Source organism: Salmo salar, chromosome ssa14 (assembly GCF_905237065.1).
Source record: "Salmo salar chromosome ssa14, Ssal_v3.1, whole genome shotgun sequence".
NCBI lineage: Eukaryota > Metazoa > Chordata > Actinopteri > Salmoniformes > Salmonidae > Salmo > Salmo salar.
The window spans coordinates 22,203,716-22,224,757 of record NC_059455.1 but is presented as its reverse complement, the minus strand read 5'-3'; the positions used below and the strand labels follow the sequence as shown (position 1 = coordinate 22,224,757).

The 21,042-nt window shown below is 40.5% G+C and overlaps 1 protein-coding gene across 7 annotated transcripts in view; it reads right to left on the bottom strand.

The window, feature by feature from the left end:
• Positions 1 to 20,422, bottom strand: part of LOC100380755 (astrotactin-1) — a 305,222-nt gene extending 284,800 nt beyond the window's left edge. For 4 of the 7 annotated variants that reach the window (XM_014140030.2, XM_014140033.2, XM_014140034.2 and 1 more), the window contains exon 1: positions 19,848 to 20,421. In XM_014140030.2, coding sequence (XP_013995505.1) covers positions 19,848 to 20,145 — 298 coding nt within the window. In that variant the 5' untranslated portion in view covers positions 20,146 to 20,421. Of the gene's footprint in view, positions 1 to 19,847 lie in introns of all 7 variants that reach the window. The other 3 variants (XM_014140032.2, XM_014140031.2, XM_014140036.2) reach the window with 1 other exon arrangement.
• Between the last annotated feature and the right edge of the window lie 620 nt (positions 20,423 to 21,042).

Below are 21,042 nucleotides of genomic sequence, written 5' to 3'. Positions count from 1 at the left end.
GGTAGATAAACATTGTGAAACCTGTTGGTGTCTGCTTTACTTTCTGGAAAGAGGTCTAATTACAAACTATTTATGGTTAACAAATTTCAATTTGTAATCCAAATAGAACAAATCATGATGACAGTGTGGAAACATTGTTTACTAACAAAGATTCTGAAAAAGAAAGTCCATCTGACATCACCCCATTAATGTTGACCTCCCGCAAAGGCGGAGGTGATGCTAACATTTAAGATAACAAATTTCAATTTACAAAAGAAAAAAGGCCTTTTGAGCTTCTAGTCATGAAATCTATGCAGCCTACTCAATCACTTTTTATAGCTACTGTTTACAGGCCTCCTGGGCCATATACAGTGTTCCTCACTGAGTTCCCATCGGACATTGTAGTCACAGCAGATAATATTCTAATTTTTGTTGACTTTAATATTCACATGGAAAAGTCCACAGACCCACTCCAAAAGGCTTTCGGAGCCATCATCGACTCAGTGGGTTTTGACCAACATGTCTCTGGACCTAGTTTTGTCCCGTGGAATAAATGTTGTGGATCTTAATGTTTTTCCTCATCCTGGACTATCGGACCACCATTTTATTACGTTTGCAATCGCAACAAATAATCTGCTCAGACCCCAACCAAGGAGCATCAAAAGTTGTGCTATAAATTCTCAGACAACCCAAAGATTCCTTGATGCCTTCCAGATTCCCTCTGCCTACCCAAGGACATAAATCAGTTAACCACCTAACTGAGGAACTCAATTTAACTAAAAACTAAAAACATTTGTCGTAAGAAACTAGCTTCCTGGTATACAGAAAATACACGAGCTCTGAAGCAAGCTTCCAGAAAATTGGAACGGAAATGGTGCCAAACCAAACTGGAAGTCTTCCGACTAGCTTGGAAAGACAGTACCGTGCAGTATCGAAGAGCCCTCACTGCTGATCGATCATCCTATTTTTCCAACTTAATTGAGGAAAATAAGAACAATCCAAAATGTATTTTTGATACTGTTGCAAAGCTAACTAAAAAGCAGCATTCCCCAAGAGAGGATGTGTAACGGCTGTCTTCATAAATGGACCAAGGCGCAGCAGGTATGTGAATACTCATCTTTAATTAAAATTAAGGAGTAAAGCATCCACTTAATAACACAAAAAGGTGACAACAGTGACAGTTCTGCAGGCTATAAACGCAGTGCAAAAACAACCACCCACAAACCCCAGTGACAAACATACTCCTACATATATGACTCCCAATCAGGAACAACGATCCCCAGCTGTTCCTGATCAGGAGTCACAAGACACACAGAACAAACACACACACAAGACTGCCACGTCCTGACCCCCAAACTACTACAACAGCTCCATCTGCTGGTCAGGACGTGACAGGATGGCTTTCACTTCAGCAGTAATAAATTCATGAACTTCTTTGAGGAAAAGATCATGATCATTAGAAATCAAATTACGGACTCCTCTTTAAATCTGTGTATTCCTCCAAAGCTCCGTTGTCCTGAGTCTGCACAACTCTGCCGGGACCTAGGATCAAGGGCGATACTAAAGTGTTTTAGTACTATATCTCTTGACACAATGATGAAAATAATCATGGCCTCTAAACCTTCAAGCTGCATACTGGACCCTATTCCAACTAAACTACTGAAAGAGCTGCTTCCTGTGCTTGGCCCTCCTATGTTGAACATAATAAACGGTTCTCTATCCACCGGAGGTGTACCAAACTCAATAAAAGTGGCAGTAATAAAGCCTCTCTTGAAAAAGCCAAACCTTGACCCAGAAAATATAAAAAACTATTGGCCTATATCGAATCTTCCATTCCTCTCAAAAATGTTAGAAAAAGCTGTTGCGCAGCAACTCACTGCCTTCGTGAAGTAAAAACAATGTATACGAAATGCTTCAGTCTGGTTTTAGACCCCATCATAGCACTGAGACTGCACTTGTGAAGGTGGTAAATGACCTGTTGGGGCTAGGGGGCAGTATTTGCACGGCCGGATAAAAAACGTACCCAATTTAATCTGGTTACTACTCCTGCCCAGTAACTAGAATATGCATATAATTATTGGCTTTGGATAGAAAACACCCTAAAGTTTCTAAAACTGTTTGAATGGTGTCTGTGAGTATAACAGAACTCATTTGGCAGGCCAAAACCTGAGAAGATTCCTTACAGGAAGTGGCCTGTCTGACAATTTCTTGCCCTCCTTGATCATCTCTAACAAATACAGGGGATCTCTGGCATGACGTGACACTTCCTAAGGCTCCCATGGGCTCTCAGAAGGCGGGAAAAAGCTGAACGATGTAATTCCATCCCCAGGCTGAAACACATTAGCGCGTTTGGCAAGTGCTCTATCAGAGGGCCATTAGACTGAGGCTCGTGCATAAGGGGATAGCATGCTTTTACTTTCACTCTCTTTGTAATAAAAAATGATTTCCCGGTCGGAATATTATCGCTTTTTTACGAGAAAAATGGCATAAAAATTGATTTTAAACAGCGGTTGACATGCTTCGAAGTATGGTAATGGAATATTTAGACATTTTTTGTCACGAAATGCGCCATGCTCGTCACACTTATTTACCCTTTCGGATAGTGTCTTGAACGCACAAACAAAACGCCGCTATTTGGATATAACAATGGATTATTTGGGACCAAACCAACATTTGTTATTGAAGTAGAAGTCCTGGGAGTGCATTCTGACGAAGAACAGCAAAGGTAATAACATTTTTCTTATAGTAAATCTGACTTTGGTGAGTGCTAAACTTGCTGGGTGTCTAAATAGCTAGCCCTGTGATGCCGGGCTATCTACTGAGAATATTGCAAAATGTGCTTTCACCGAAAAGCTATTTTAAAATCGGACATATCGAGTGCATAGAGGAGTTCTGTATCTATAATTCTTAAAATAATTGTTATGCTTTTTGTGAACGTTTATCGTGAGTAATTTAGTAAATTCACCGGCAGTGTTTGGTGGGAATGCTAGTCACATGCTAGTCACATGCTAATGTAAAAAGCTGGTTTTTGATATAAATATGAACTTGATTGAACAAAACATGCATGTATTGTATAACATAATGTCCTAGGGTTGTCATCTGATGAAGATCATCAAAGGTTAGTGCTGCATTTAGCTGTGGTTTGGGTTTATGTGACATTATATGCTAGCTTGAAAAATGGGTGTCTGATTATTTCTGGCTGGGTACTCTGCTGACATAATCTAATGTTTTGCTTTCGTTGTAAAGCCTTTTTGAAATCGGACAGTGTGGTTAGATTAACGAGAGTCTTGTCTTTAAAATGGTGTAAAATAGTCATATGTTTGAAAAATGGAAGTTTTTGCATTTTTGAGGTATTTGAATATCGCGCCACGGGATTACACTGGCTGTTGAGTAGAGGTTAATGATGTCAGACCGAGGCTCTGCATCTGTCCTCGTGCTCCTAGATCTTAGTGCTGCTTTTGATACCATCGATCACCACATTCTTTTGGAGAGATTGGAAACCCAAATTGGTCTACACGGACAAGTTCTGGCCTGGTTTAGATCTTATCTGTCGGAAAGATATCAGTTTGTCTCTGTAAATGGTTTGTCCTCTGACAAATCAACTGTACATTTCGGTGTTCCTCAAGGTTCCGTTTTAGGACCACTATTGTTTTCACTATATATTTTACCTCTTGGGGATGTAATTTGAAAACATAATGTTAAATTTCACTGCTATGCAGATGACACACAGCTGTACATTTCAATGAAACATGCTGAAGCCCCAAAATTGCCCTCGCTAGAAGCCTGTGTTTCAGACATAAGGAAGTGGATGGCTGCAAACTTTCTACTTTTAAACTCGGACAAAACAGAGATGCTTGTTCTAGGTCCCAACAAACAAAGAGATTTTCTGTTAAATCTGACAATTAATCTTGATGGTTGTACAGTCGTCTCAAATAAAACTGTGAAGGACCTCGGCGTTACTCTGGACCCTGATCTCTCTTTTGAAGAACATATCAAGACTGTTTCAAGGGCAGCTTTTTTCCATCTACGTAACATTGCAAAAATCTGCATCATTCTGTCCACAAATGATGCAGAAAAATTAATCCATGCTTTTGTTACTTCTAGGTTGGACTACTGCAATGCTCTTCTTTCCGGCTACCCGGATAAAGCACTAAATAAACTTCAGTTAGTGCTAAATATGGCTGCTAGAATCCTGACTAGAACCAAATGATTTGATCATATTACTCCAGTGCTAGCCTCCCTACACTGGCTTCCTGTTAAGGCAAGGGCTGATTTCAAGGTTTTACTGCTAACCTACAAAGCATTACATGGGCTTGCTCCTACCTATCTTTCCGATTTTGTCCTGCCGTACATACCTACACGTACGCTACGATCACAAGACGCAGGCCTCCTAATTGTCCCTAGAATTTCTAAGCAAACAGCTGGAGGCAGGGCTTTCTCCTATAGAGCTCCATTTTTATGGAATGGTCTGCCTACCCATGTGAGAGATGCAGACTCGGTCTCAACCTTTAAGTCTTTACTGAAGACTCATCTCTTCAGTGGGTCCTGTGATTGAGTATAGTCTGGCCCAGGAGTGTGAAGGTGAACGGAAAGGCTCTGGAGCAACGAACCGCCCTTGCTGTCTCTGCCTGGCCGGTTCCCCTCTCTCCACTGGGATTCTCTGCCTCTAACCCTATTACAGGGCCTGAGTCACTGGCTTATTGGTGTTCTTCCATGCCGTCCCTAGGAGGGGTGCGTCACTTGAGTGGGTTGAGTCACTGATGTGGTCTTCCTGTCTGGGTTGGCGCCCCCCCTTGGGTTGTGCCGTGGCAGAGATCTTTGTGGGCTATACTCGGCCTTGTCTCAGGATGGTAAGTTGGTGGTTGAAGATATCCCTCTAGTGGTGTGGGGACTGTGCTTTGGCAAAGTGGGTGGGGTTATATCCTTCCTGTTTGGCCATGTCCGGGGGTATCATCGGATGGGGCCACAGTGTCTCCTGACCCCTCCTGTCTCAGCCTCCAGTATTTATGCTGCAGTAGTTTATGTGTCGGGGGGCTAGGGTCAGTCTGTTATATCTGGAGTATTTCTCCTGTCTTATCCGGTGTCCTGTGTGAATTTAAGTATGCTCTCTCTAATTCTCTCTTTCTCTCTTTCTTTCTTTCTCTCTCTCGGAGGACTTGAGCCCTAGGACCATGCCTCAGGACTACCTGACATGATGACAACTTGCTGTCCCCAGTCCACCTGGCCGTGCTGCTGCTCCAGTTTCAACTGTTCTGCCTGCGGCGATAGAACCCTAACCTGTTCACCGGACGTGCTACCTGTCCCAGACCTGCTGTTTTCAACTCTCTAGAGACAGCAGGAGCGGTAGAGATACTCTCAATGATCGGCTATGAAAAGCCAACTGACATTTACTCTTGAGGTGCTGACTTGTTGCACCCTCGACAACTACTGTGATTATTATTATTTGACCATGCTGGTCATTTATGAACATTTGAACATCTTGGCCTTGTTCTGTTATAATCTCCACCCGGCACAGCCAGAAGAGGACTGGCCACCCCTCATAGGCTGGTTCCTCTCTAGGTTTCTTCCTAGGTTTTGGCCTTTCTAGGGAGTTTTTCCTAGCCACCATGCTTCTACACCTGCATTGCTTGCTGTTTGGGGTTTTAGGCTGGGTTTCTGTACAGCACTTTGAGATATCAGCTGATGTAAGAAGGGCTATATAAATAAATTTGATTTGATTTGATTGTCTGTTAGCCTTCCTAAAGCTAATTTCACAGAGGGTCTCCTTTAATTCATAAAGAGGGTATCATTGTCAAAGATATCCTAACTGCAAGCCATTAAAGAGTAAACATTAAGGTAGATCAAAGGGAATTTGACTGCCTTTCCATTGGGTTTGCAGAATTATTCTTTCATGTAATCTCTTTGAGAGAATTCAAGCACATTCAAACTTTGTATGTGGTTTCAGGCAAACTTGCAATATGTCTGCATTTGGAATTATCAATGTTTACTCCTTATCCTACAGATATTATTAATGCTAAAACGTATATAGCTGTACGGTTTACAAGATACTCCTGAGAGCAATTACTGGCCAAAAAGATGGCGTATTTTATAATTGAAAAACTACCACCATGTAAATATTTAACTAACATGCCATGGCTGCCATACATTTACCATTCTATAGCAAGGATAACCCTGTGCTATGGTGGAAAGGTCTACTAATCCTCACCTTAAACTTCCTCCATTCTATCTTTACGACTGTGACACGGTCAGACAAGTGCCCCAGCAGTGTCATCTCATTAGAAAATTGCTTTCCTTGAGTAGCACTGCTGTGCAAAATGTCAATTCCATACAGAACATTTCTTTTGTCAGCCCTCGAAGTAGCTTAAGTGGATGGAAATGGAAAAAGTCTCCACCTGAAGAAGATAGACCTGTGTCCTTTGGAGAGACTGCAGGATCAGCTTCCAGGCAGTGGACAGCTCAGAAAGCCCTGAAATGAGTGCTGGTTTGGAGAGTGATGGAAATGACAGTGTGTTCCCCACTACCAGTATTACAAGGGTCACTCCCATTGTGCCAAACGCAGGTGTCACTCAAAAGTTTTTTTCACCAAGTCACCAACTTGTGCCTGCTACTTTCAAAAGTACAAAATTCAATATTGGCAAAAAAACTTGAATTACGAATACATTACTCTTTAAATGGCCCAATGGCAAACCTAAAGGTGCAATATTCAGAAATCGCTCCGCCATTTCCCGGTTACTAAAATTCTAATAGTTTGCCTAATTTCAGTTTATGTGAGAAAACGAGCACTCAGAGAGCTTGTACCATCTAAACCGCTATGAAATATCTTTTCAATAACCAAAATATTATATTTTCAGCTGTTTGAAGCTGGTGTACAAATCCAAAAGTAAAAGAAGCAAAAACAAAACTTAAGAACGCAAAGCATAGAAATAGCCCACATACTGTAGAACAGATCTAAAGCTTCTTAAACTTTCTTTCAATGAGAATTACATATCTATAACGTTGATGTGAATGTGGTCGGGTCACCCAAAAAGTTACATATGACCGTTTTAAATTAAACGAATTGAGTAACTCCACTGAATGTAACGTAAATTGCTCAGTGTCATGTCAAAATAAATGTCAAAACCTCTCTGATCACTAATAATCTGGGGAATATTACCCCTCCCTTTGCGTTAATACAATCAGGTCCATAATCCCATTATAAAGTACACTGCATGTGGAATAGACTCCCACAGTTTATGAGAATGGTGTTTCTTTGGACCCCTTTTATGCCTTGATTGACATTTTGGTACTTCAAGAAAGAACACAAGTCAGTGCTTCATTCCTTTTGATGACTTGGAATGACTAATGTCTTCTTCAAGGGTTGAGAGATCACTGGGAATGTCCAGGTCAGTATCTGAAGATTGACTGATACTGTATGAAATGTAATAAGGATTCTGGAAGAGGAAATAGGAAAAAGGCTGTATCTTACCCTTAATACCCTGGAAACGTCTGGACACTGGTTTTAATTGAAGAGATGAGCCCAAGAACTCTCTGTACACTTTATCTGGAAACATCTTTCAATCTTTTTTTATTTGCCTCTGAAGGCTGCTGTTCGTGAAGTGACATAAATTACAAGACTGTCTCCCTCTTTCCAAAGGACAAAAATATTCCTAACCACTGTTGCTCTGTTAGGGTGTCCAGAATTTGCTCTCTGTAGTACAGTATATGTGAGACTGCATATACATTTCACATTCTTTCACTGCACCCAGTTGAGCCTTCCTAACCCAAGAGTCAAATTAAAGCATGTGGCCTGTAATACGGTTTGACAACTATATCGACAAACTACTGAGACACTGCAGTCTGCAGACACAAAACTCCTTTGCTAATGACAGCACAATATTATTTCACATGCTGTGCTTGACTGTGATTATTTCCAAAATATGAATGCAACACGGCCAATGTATTTATGAATAGGCCTAGATATACAATTGAATATTGCTTTAGACTAGACCTAATATTAAATTAGATTTGAAAAAGTAGACATGATTTTTATTGTTTTCAAGTAGTCAAAAAGACACCAGAAACCACGTGTATTGGCAGGATCCACACACAGGCGTTTTCATTTCATTTTCAACAAAGGTGCTCACATAGCTACTACCTCTCTTCAAGGGAAGTGCCAGCTCAGACGTTGTCATGGAAACCATTCACTGGCACATAATCTCTCTGTGCTCTATCTCTGTAGAAATGCCTGACAAACAAACCAAGCAATCCTGTGCTTGATGTCCAGAATAGATTTCACAGGAGAAAACTGGTGGAGAATTGTGGGCTTAAGATTGGTCATCAAGTTACCTACCTACTTAACTATTACCCTGGAGTTCAACTCAGCCTTGCAGTTTCTTTGTAGCAGAAATAAGCATTTTGGTACTATAATATAATTGGTACTGTGTGGGTGGGTGGATGAGTGGGTGTAGATGCTGTATTTGCATGCATGCCTGTATTTGTCAGTGTATGAGTGTGTGGTGGTTTATCAGAGCACTGGGCATTACTAAAAGGGAACCCATTATATCCAATTAAAAATGGCTTCAAACTCTTGCATGTGTTCTGTTAACACTGCATTAGTAATAAGGACACATTAAGTATTTATAGACTGTGGAGATGGAGGTGTAAACACCTGAAGCAGCATTTATCACGAAGTTGACTAATTACTTTAAATCTGGGTAAAACCCTGTCATGGGAAGACTGATATCCCATTGCTATTGCTACTCCAAATCTGAATGCCAACTAATAGGGAAAATTAACCAAAAGTTTTTTTTGGTGCAGCATTTGGAATTAAAACTATACATTGGCTAGCTTGGGAAGGGCTGGAATTTCCACTAACTGTACAGAGCTGCAAACACACACATAGGAGTTGGTTCCTATTAATTTACGGAGCAGGAAGGTAAGAACGACAAAGAATTTCAATAATCCTCAAATGCCAACTGGCTTATAACAACAACTTTGGGATGGTGATTTAAATATAGAATCCGTAACCTTATTTGAAACAATAACAAACCACGCACCTCGCCTCTGTTTTGGTTAAAAGCTGAGGGATGGGCCTGGAGAAATACAACCACTAAAATTCATTGACAGAGCTATTGATGCAAGCACTGACCATCGTCTTCGAGAATAAATGGGTACACATAATATATAATATATTTTCAAATCCAAAAATGTACGTAGCAATTAAGGATTCTAGCTTTAACTCTGGACTAAGCATTCATTATTCTCGCCACAATATCAGCATATACATATATGGCATAATTATGGCACCGGGCGATGCAAAGCGAAGTCATCCATTTTCAGACTCTTTTCACCGGTCCGGATACACACTCGGCTTCCTAGAACGTTTGGCTGCCCAGAGGTAGAACAAAGCAAGACACAGCTGCAATCTAATTAGCGATTGCAGTGGCGGATTTAGGTATAGGTGACATGGGCAGCCATCCTGGATGGCATCTTGCCGGGGGTGGCACGGGGCACCTGCACAAAAAAATTAAAAAATATATATATTTTTGGGTTTTCTATCGCTCATTTGCACGTCACGTCAATGATATCATATCACCGTGTGGAACTGTGGGTCAATTAACTTTGTCGGAGTGGGTGCCCTGATTCTAGTTTGTGAGCTAGGCAGGCTACTGCCTGGGAAGGTCTCCCACTCAGAAGTACGAGATCCAATTAGTTATTCAATTTAGTTTGAAGGAGGGGTTCGCTCAGGGAGCCATACAAGCTAGAACCGCCACTGAGCGATTGAATGTATATTTTCATCATCATCATCATCGCAAACATTGGCTAAGCTGCCCAGGAGGCATCATCACACAAAAAGCTGATTGTTTTTTTCTCCAAAGTGTAGGGACTGCATCCTGCTTGTGCAACTGCAATACCCGTTACAACAGACAGAGGTTGTAGCCTTCATACTATATGAATGTTCATTCAAATCGCCTTAAGGTTTTATTTCTGCTGTTCAGAAGTATGAAGCAGAGACATAGGCTACATCATCATGGTTCAGAAGAGGGTGAGTAAAGAGCGAAATGTGAAGGGACTGTGAGCAGCAGCTACATTAGAAAAACGAATGTGTATGTAAAATAACACATGAGCAGAACGTGATCAGGATACTTAGCTTTAAGAATGAGGGGTGAGCAGGGGCATGGGTGAAACCTCCGTATCAACAGCTACAGTCTTTATTATTGATATCAGGGTGCGCACATAACTTTGCAAATGCTCTCAGTTACGTGTCGCATATGTATTAATAAAAAATACCCATGCATGTTCATAATGATGGGATCGTTTGAACCACTGTTTATTCTCCAGAGGTAGGCTATACCACATGATTACATTATTTCATATTAACAATGACTTGTAATTCATCAGCATCTGCATGTGATGCCATCCAGCATATGGGGATGATCAGCGGCTGCCAGAGTAAATACAGAGAAATCTCCCTCCCAAAGGCTGATTTATTAACTTATCGGAGGACAAAGGTACATTACAGCTCTATACTATTGAGTAAAGTTGATATAAGACTAGGGGTGTATCCCAAATGGTACCCTGTTCACTACATTTGATCAGGGCACATAAGGCTCAAAGCAATAGGGTTCTATTTGAGAAGCAGAACATAATTTATAATATACAGTGCATTTGGAAAGTATTCAGACCCCTTCCCTTTTTCCATATTGTGTTAAGTTACAGCCTTCTTCTAAAATGGATTCAATAAAAAAAAATCCTCAACAATCTAAACACAATACTCAATAATGACAAAGTGAAAACAGGTTTTTAGACATTTTTGCAAATGTATTCAAAATATAAAACAGAACTACCTTATTTACATAAGTATTTGAACCCTTGCTATGAGACTCGAAATTGAGCTCAGGTGCATCCTGTTTCCATTGATCATCTATGAGATGTTTCTACAACTTGATTGGAGTCCACCTGTGGTAAATTCAATTGATTGGACATGATTTGGAAAGGCACACACCTGTCTATATAAGGTCCCACAGTTGGCAGGGCATGTCAGAGACAGGATTGTGTCGAGGCACAGATCTGGGGAAGGGTACCAAAACATTTCTGCAGCATTGAAGGTCCCCAAGAACACAGTGGCCTCCATAATTCTTAAATGGAAGAAGTTTGGAACCACCAAGACTCTTCCTAGAGCTGGCCGCCTGGCCAAACTGAGCAATCAGGGGAGAAGAGCCTTGGTCAGGGAGGTGACTAAGAACCCGATGGTCACTCTGAAAGCGCTCCAGAGTTCCTCTGTGCAGATGGGAGAACCTTCCAGAAGGACAACCATCTCTGCAGCACTCCACCAATCAGTCCTTGAACTCTTTGTCCTGAATGCCAAGAGTCACGTCTTGATGAAACCTGGCCCCATCCCTACGGTGAAGCATGGTGGTGGCAGCATCATGCTGGGGGGATGTTTTTTAGCGGCAGGGACTGGGAGACAAGTCAGGATTGAGAGAAAGATGAATAGCAAAGAGAGATCCTTGATGAAAACCTGCTCCAGAGCACTCAGGACCTAAGACTGGGGCGAAGGTTCACCTTCCAACAGGACAACGACCCTAAGCACACAGCCAAGACAACGCAGGAGTGGCTTCTGGACAAGTCTCTGAATCTCCTTTAGTGGCCCAGCCAGAGCCTGGACTTAAACCTGATCGAACATCTCTGAAAATAGCTGTGCAGCGATGCTCCCCATCTAACCTGACAGAGCTTGAGAAGATCTGCAGACAAGAATGGGAAAAACTCCCCAAATACAGATGTGCCAAGCTTGTAGCGTCATATCCAAGACAATGCAAGGCTGTAATTGCTTCTAAAGGAGCTTCAAAAAAGTAATGAGTAAAGGGTCTGAATACTTTTGTAAATGTGATATTTCAGTTTCAGATTTTTTATGAATTTGGGGTATTGTGTGTCGATTGATGAGGGAAAAAATATATTTATTCAATTTTAGAATAAGGCTGTAACGTAATAAATGTGGAAAAAGTCAAGGGGTCTGAATATTTTCCGAATGGACTGTAACTCTATTGAAACATAGGCTGTGACTCCAATTTCATTGGCAGAGCAGACTCTTTGGTGTTTGTCCCAACATTTTACCCTAGCAATGCATTATGAGTAATGAAACATGGAAATATATCCACAGGGAAAAGCACACACAGGATATCAAAGTTATATGCTTAGTATTTTCATTTAGAGCCATCACATAAACACCATGTTCATGTGATGGCTCTAAATACATTTAAATACTCGGCATATAACTTTGATATCCTGCGTGTGTTATTCCCTGTAGATATATTTTTACATTGACTCTTTTTGGAATTAGCACCGCAAACATCTACTTGGAACAATTTATTATAATCCTGGCTGCAAGGATTTGTGTTTGAAGTTATGAAATGCGGAAAAAATATCCTGGATAGTGTAATGGTGTCATACCTCATTTTTCAGCAAATATTGTCTTTAGCAAACTAAGTGAGCGTACTACTGTCATTACTAGGCATGTGCATCTTCCCCTTTTCAAGACGATTCTATATGTATCTAGATACATGGACTCCTTACGATACAGGAACGATATGTTTAGATGCACTTACATTGCACTAACATTTTCCATTCTAAATTCAAATCTGCTGCTGATGGAGTGGGCCTCTCTGAGCTGGATCTGTATGAGCTGACTTTCCTGTGTGTGTGCGTACATTATGTATGTCTATGCTGTATGTAGGCATCTGAGCTGAGCCATAAGGGTGACTGGGCATCTACCATCTCACTATCAGATTAGGGGGGGTGTGTATGTATTTGTCATTTTTGCAGATTAAGTGTTTGAGCTAGTAATGTATTAATATTTACCTTAAGAAATGAACTACAGTATGACATAGCAGATGAATATATAGTGTAACTGGTGCGAAATGGCTAGCTAGTTAGTAATGTGCGCTGGTAGCGTTTCAATCGGTGATGTTTCCTGTTTCCTTTGCTCTGCAAGGGCGGCAGCTTTTGTGGAGCAATAGGTAACGATGGTTCGTGTGAGACAGTTCATGTCGATGTGTTCAGAGAGTCCTTGGCTCATCAAGCCCAGCAACATTGTTACAATAGCACAATTTTGGAATTCACCCCTGTCACCAAAATCAAATGGTTTTTACCGCTTTGAAAGTTTTTACATTATGAGCTTCTTAGCTCTTGCTGCTTCAGCCATGCAGTGCGGCTTGCAAAACTGATTGCTGTCCTCGTTATGTAATTATAAACTTTACCCTGTATATCTAAAAATGACCATATACACTGATTGTTTAAAGAAAAAATACCAAAACTATTGCTGATGTTGAACCTGAACTATTGAAATACAATCGAATGTAAGCCCCGATCAGCAGGTATAGCCAGATGAATGTTGTCTCCAGTGGCTTAGCCTACTTTTATTCCAGTAAAACACAATTTTCAACAGTGCATTTGATAACAACAACCTAGAAAATTACAATGTTTGTCTCTCAACTAATAACATCTAATTTTGCAAAAGCCATTTGACAAGCATTTGAAGGCTGAAGGTGCTGCATATATGTGCAAGATCAGGAATAGGCCTACCTCTCTTTGGTCAGCGTGTGAAGCTGGGCTACTGTTATCGCCTGGGGTTGTTAGGCATGCAAAATGACTGTCAACACAGTAACATGTTTAGTTTGACACTGAAGGACAGGATGCATCAGTTGTCACAAAAGTGCTCCCGAGTGGCGCAGCAATCTAAGGCACTGCATCTTCAGTGCTAGAGGTGTCACTACAGACACCCTGGTTTGAATCCAGGCTGTATCACAACCGAACGTGATTGGGAGTCCCATAGGGCAGCGCACAATTGGCCCAGCATCGTCCAGGTTTGGCCAGTGTAGGCTGTCATTGTAAATGAGAATTTGTTCTTAACTGACTTGCCTAGTTAAATAAAAAAAGATGAGAGGCATTTTCGGAAGGTAGAAAGAAAGTAATATGAGCAACAACAAAAAAAGTGAATTCATAATGTTTGAATACATTTTCTGACCGGTGTATGCTGCATTTGGATCGATTTGGGGTCCCACTAACCGATGCACTCATATCCAATGTGTATTGGTGAATCGTTACATCCCTAGTCGTTACTACATGATACTAGGCAAATCACAAATACTTGCTACGCCTACTAAATAGTATGGCGGTATGTGATTGAAATCAGAGCAATGATCTAGCAGACATGCCTCGTTTTGAGTGGGATATGTTAGCGGTAACATTGTTGATACATGGCCCCTCCCACAAATTTGCTGCAATGTGACTTGCAGAGCAGACTCCATTAGTGGTGTGAATTTGGTGTCGAACTCTTTTGGCCATGCGTTCTGAACAGCCAATTTTTGTAATGTTTTTTGTAATGTATTTTGTTCCCCAATGGCTTCACTTTACACTTAAAAGTATACACTATAAAGAGTAAAACAAAGTATAGGGCGATTCCACTCTAGCGGGACGGGAAAATATCTCAGTTTGTTCTGGGAATTCTCACATAGAAACTTCATTGGGAGGAAGTGTGTTTGAAATGCTTTATATATTTGTAACACAAACGTATCATGATGAAAGTGGCAATTTTAGGCCCTTTTTAGACTTATACATGCCTCTTGTAAGACCCTATGATCTGTAAACCATACATGATACAGACAATATCTCGCTGTCATTATGCTCCTTATAGTGTGCTCTAAAATATGGAATAAGTCTTGATTCTGAAATAAAAACCTTCACATTTGTTTATTCAACATTCAAAAATATTTAAAAAAAATACATTTGGGGATTTTGTTTATTTTAAGACATATTATTTGGAACAATATACTCTACAAGTACATAACATTTCCAGAGTGGGCTAATTCTGACAGTATGATACATTTTATGAGCACCACCAACACAGTGAATTGGAAAATGGATTCAAAGGGAACTCCCTCTGCTGGTGACTTGCTGAATGTCCTAAAAAGAGGACTGTGATTGGTTAATGACCCCTTCCGACCCCATGGAAATCGAATTAACATAATAAAAAATATCCCCATCCAAATCTGTTCCTTTAAGCTAGAGATATCTTTTTTTTGCCTGGGCTGCGTCTCAATCCACCGCATCCTCCGATATCGCCCTTCTGCATCTGTGGTTAAAGGTGGCAGAGCTAGAGCAGTGTTTGTCAGACCATGAGACACCCTGAAAATCAGTCTTCTTCTCATGAAAACAACGGTTTCACCTACAACATATTATTGAAATATAAGACTCTCACAAACATGATGATGGTGTTCTCTGTTTTGCTCTAGGATGCCCACAAGCCTCACAATACCCGTCTTAAGGTCACCGGTACCAGTTGAAAAAAATGGACGGAAGTACACTACGTACACTACGTTGCCAAAAAGTATGTGGACATCTGCTCGTCAAATATCTCATTCCAAAATCATGGGCATTAATATGGAGTTGGTCCCCCCTTTGCTGCTACTCTTCTGGGAAGGCTTTCCACTGGAACATGGTCTGTTTTCAGTACGCATGTTGAAGTGGGTGTGTTGTCTACCATCATTCACTTCCCTTTAATCATTTCCGGAAGTTTACTTGAAAGATGAGTGAACCATCCCTCATCTCATTTTGTTATAACATCTTTGGTCTGACATTTACGTGACACCCAGAATGCATCGTATAATGTCAACAAACATGGCACCACACATAGCTGGCAAATAGCTTAGCATTAGCTCATCATAATCAGTAGAACCTTCAAGAAAGTATTTTACACACATCATATGTGTCCATTACAACCTATACAATAATTGGAATTTATTTAACCAGGCAAATCAGTTAAGGACAGTGGGTTAACTGCCTTGTTCAGGGGGAGAACATATTTTTACTTTGTCAGCTTGGGGTTTTGAGCCAACAACCTTTTGGTTACTGGCCTAACACTCTAACCACTAGGCTACCTGCTACCCCAGGAATGCATGATTTGTCACCAGAACTGGAAAACGTGAATAAAACAGTAAATAAATGATGCTCCATACATACACTACCGGTCAAAAGTTTTAGAACACCTACTCATTCAAGGGTTTTTCTTTATTTGTACTATTTTCTACATTTTAGAATTATAGTGAAGACATCAAAACTATGAAATAACACATGGAATCATGTAGTAATCCAAAATATGTTTAACAAATGAAAATATATTTTACATTTGAGATTCTTCAAAGTAGCCACCCTATGCCTTGATGACAGCTTTGCAAACTCTTGGCATTCTCTCAACCAGCTTCACCTGGAATGCTTTACCAACAGTCTTGAAGGAGTTCCCACATATGCTGAGCACTTGTTGGTTGATTTTCCTTCACTCTGCAGTCCGGCTCATCCCAAATCATTTCAGTTTGGTTGAGGTCGGGTGATTGTGGAGGCCAGGTAACCTGATGCAGCACTCCATTACTCTCCTTGGTAAAATAGCCCTTACACAGCCTGGAGGTGTGTTGGGTCATTGTCCTGTTGAAAAACAAATTAAAGTCCCACTAAACCTAAACCAGATGGGACGGCGTATCGCTTCAGAATGCTGTGGTAGCCATGCTGGTTAAGTGTGCCTTGAATTCTAAATAAATCACAGACATTGTCACCAGCAAAGCACCCCCACACCATAACACCTCCTCCTCCATGCTTTACAGTGGGAAATACAAATGCAGAGATCATCACAAAGACACAGCGGATGGAACCAAAAATCTCCTATTTGGACTCCAGACCAAAGGACACATTTCCATAGGCCTAATGTCCATTGCTCGTGTTTCTTGGCCCAAGCAATTCTCTTCCTATTATTGGTGTCCTTTAGTAGTGGTTTCTTTGCAGCAATTCGACCATGAAGGCCTGATTCACAGTCTCCTCTGAACAGTTGATGTTGAGATGTCTGTTACTTGAACTCTGTGAAGCATTTATTTGGGCTGCAATTTCTGAGGCTGGTAACTCTAATGAACTTATCCTCTGCAGCAGAGGTAACTCTGGGTCTTCCTTTCCTGTGGCGGTCCTCATGAGAGCCAGTTTCATCATAGCGCTTGATGGTTTTTGCGACTGCACTTGAAGAAACTTTCAAAGTTCTTGAAATGTTCCATATTGACTGACCATGTCTTAAAGTAATGATCTTCTGTATAACCCCCTACCTTGTCACAACACAACTGATTGGCTCAGATGCCTTAAGAAGGAAAGAAATTCCACAAATAACTTTTAGCAAGGCACACCTGTTAATTGAAATGCATTCCATGTGACTACCTCATGAAGCTGGTTGAGAGAATGCCAAGAGTGTGCAAAGCTGTCATCAAGCCAAAAAGGGTGGCTAATTTGAAGAATGTCAAATATAAAATATATTTTGATTTGTTTAACACTTTTTGGGTTACTACATGATTCCATGTGTTATTTCATAGTTTTGATGTCTTCACTATTATTCTACAATGTACAAAATATTAAAAATAAAGAAAAACCCTTGAATGAGTAGGTGTTCTAAAACTTTTGACCAGTAGTGTACATACGGTATGCTACAGAAGAAACGACAACAGGATATACAGAAAATAAGGCACTTACTTTGACTAACGCACATGTTGAAAGTTATTATTTGTAAGGAAAACAACAATGAAGGCAATGCGAGCGCCAGCCAGAAAATGTGCCAAGGGGGAAAAGTTTGTGCAAGACTGCGCAAATGTCTGCATACTTGATCTGGGGAAACACTGCGGAGGTGCTTGGGCTCTCAATGAAGAGTGAAGTTTGTCCGGTTCAGCTAAGCCTCAAACATAAGTTGTTCGTAACAGTGAAAGGGCTACTTCCATGTGAACACACCATTCAAAATAATTTAAAATGGACAAGTTGAAATATAGCCTATAGATAAATAGCAGGGAGCGTGTGTCTTGGTTGAGGGCAGCGTGGGCTAACTGTTGTGTAAAAATCACATTTTGGAACAGCGAGTGCATTCTAACATCATGTACATAATGATGGGGCAACCTTTAGAGATATTTATACAACGGGTGGGTCTAATCCTGAATGCTGATTGGTTGAAACTGCATTCCAGATGGTGTTACCACCAGCTAAAGTTATGATGTTAAAATGCCTATTTACGCTGTTCCAGTTTGACAGCGCAATCCATTGTCTCATCAGCCCAGCCAGGCACTTCAGAAACTTGATCTAACCCTACAAAAACCATCTTGACATTATCTCACATTTCTTTTAGACTAACATTTATTTTTAAACAGCGGAGATATGTATAAACATAACTTTTTTCTAAGTGCTATGTTTGTTGCATTATTCTAACCACTGGTTGATGTGTGTTGCTAAAATACAATAACATTTGTATGTGTTTTGCTGGAGACAAATCCAATTTCCCCTTGTTGGATTAATAAAGTTTATTCAATTCAAATCCACATTGGCTTGCAAGGTCTTATGTTATAGAAAAGTAATAGAAAAGCAATTGAATACAAGTGAGCAGCTACTGTAATCCCAGAAGAAGCACTAATACAGCAGTATGACCAATCATGCTACTCCTGCTAGCTGTAAGCATACAGTATACCAAAACAATGGCTGAATATAACTATTAGAATGATGTCATTTTGGCCTGTAACAATACAGGTCCTACATTGGTCCTACTCTGAAACAAGAGTAGGACCAATGCAGAGCTAATTTTGGAATGCTATGCATTCTAGCGGTAAACATAGACACTAAATCAATCCCTGGATATCACTATTAGAATGATATAAGACTGGCCTGTGACAACACTATACTGCTGAGATCCAAATGTTTGCCAAGACGACTCAACTAAGTGCAGGCTGTGTGAAGTCATGACACCTCTGTCACCAGGATGATACTGCAATGGGAACCTGATAGGCCAAAAATACCTGTCACAACTTTACTACAGCTAGGCTACATCCCAAATGACACCCTATTCCCTATTTAGTGTACTATTTTTGACCAGGGCCCATAAAAGTAATACACTATACAGGGAATAGGGTGCCATTTGGGATGCATACCTAGTCCCACATCACACTTCCTAGCTGCACAGATTGTTCTGCCATGTGAATAGACAACCCCATTCAAATAGTCCTTTCTGTCAAATCAGCACCATGGACAGCGGCCAGAGTTATAAACAGAACACCACTCTGCCTGTTATTTCCCCTTCCCCATGAGAATGAAAGAACCTTTTATAATAGTGGACTTAGGTACATTTCAAAACCATTGACTTACTTTGTGAACATGTGAAAATGAACATTACTTAAATGTATTGTTGTTTATATTATTGTTGGAGTGGGTATCAATATCAAGGCTATTCTAAAGAGTTGAGTCTACAATCTAGGCTAGTCTATAAATTGTAAACATCACAGGTTGTAGTGATATAGCTCTACACCTGTTAACACTCCCAGCAAGTAAACACATATATCTATTAATCTCAGTGAGGTCATAGGATCTGCAAATAGCTTGAATATTTTGTACATACATTCCTTTACTTGAGTGAGTGGCTATTCCATCATCAATAGGTTCGCGGCCTGCACTTTCAGCTATCAATGCTAGTAATTGATAGCACATAACAAACCTGAAACTAGCAAAGTTGTTGTAAAATGTCAATTTAATTTTGGTATTACTAGTTATTATGCTCGTTTATGTTTGCCATGCATAGGTCTACAGTGCTGAATCGCATTTGAAATAGGCTTATTGTCGTCATGTTTACCTCGACATGTAGCTTACTAACTGTACACTGTGAAATGATGAGGAATTTTAGTTAGGCCTAGAGTGTATTGTATTGCATGAACTAATCTCACGTGTAATAATGGACATGGCGGAAACAGTCTTCTAATAACAATAATAAACAGTTATGAAGCATGGGCATTGCGAGTGAGGATTCTGAACGTTGAGAATGTATCATCCGAACTCACCTAGGACGAAAAAGGGTAGCTCGGTGTTTTCTAGATCGTCCACGACGACTATTTCCCCCGGAAAATCATTTCTGACGGAGAACAGAAGCTTGGGCTCGGAGGCCGATGGACTATGCATGATGCTCAGGTCGTTTTCTCTCAAAAACGGCAGCGCAGACACGGTGACGCTTTTCATTTTGCATTCCAAATCTTGGGAATGGTCCTCGTCGGCATTCAAACTTTGAATATTAGCAGCTTTGAAGGCAAGAATCCATGCGAGCGAGAAAAGCAATCTCAGACCCATCATCATGCCTGGCATCACCGCTGCTTCGTATCCCCCTCTCGTCTCTGTTCAAACCAGCTTCACTTCAATACGGGCTGCCGCAGGAGGAAGAGGAGCAAGGGGGATGCGCTTGCAAAGCACACATTTCCGGATTGTTGCGTGCAGAAAATAAACGCCTCTTATTTCGCATAAATCCCCATATGCTCTGTCACATGGTTAAAGATTATTTGTGATCATTTCAATGCAGTTTAGGAGTGTGATTGCGGGGAAGGAAAATAAGCGCAGCACTACTGACCCCAATATTGGAATTGTCCACATTAAGCCATTGGTAATTCTGCTCAACTGTCTGTGAGCCCACCAGACTAGAGCAATATTGGACAATGTTAATTGCGCGCTAAAACGTTCATAGGGGTTTATTATAGGCTTCAGTTACAGCATGTATTTATTTAGTCGTCCTTTGTATTTGTATTTGTTGACTACAGTGTAAATATATTTATTAATGAAAAAATATTATACTTTGAATAAGTAGGCATGCACGTGTATGCTTAGGCTACAGCAGTATTTGTCTAAAAACATATGAGAGACAAATCTGCATATCCTAAAAGTTAAACACATCATATGAAAATCCCCAAATGAGATCAGACAGTCACCATCTGCCTCCACATATTGTGAGGATTTGCAATGGTCCAAACAAACTGTTAGTATTAATCTGAAAACATCAGCCCTATGTTTTATTACAGCACCTGCCATGTCAATAAACCCAGAGGTAACTCCAGTATGCTAGGTCACCCAAATTGAAAATAGTAAATTATGGATTACCCTACCTTGCTGTCATTGAAACATGAAAAGTAAACAATCAATGAATATCAGGAGGACTGGATGGAATAAACACTGCATAACTCAAACTATCACAGACACCATGCATATATTAAT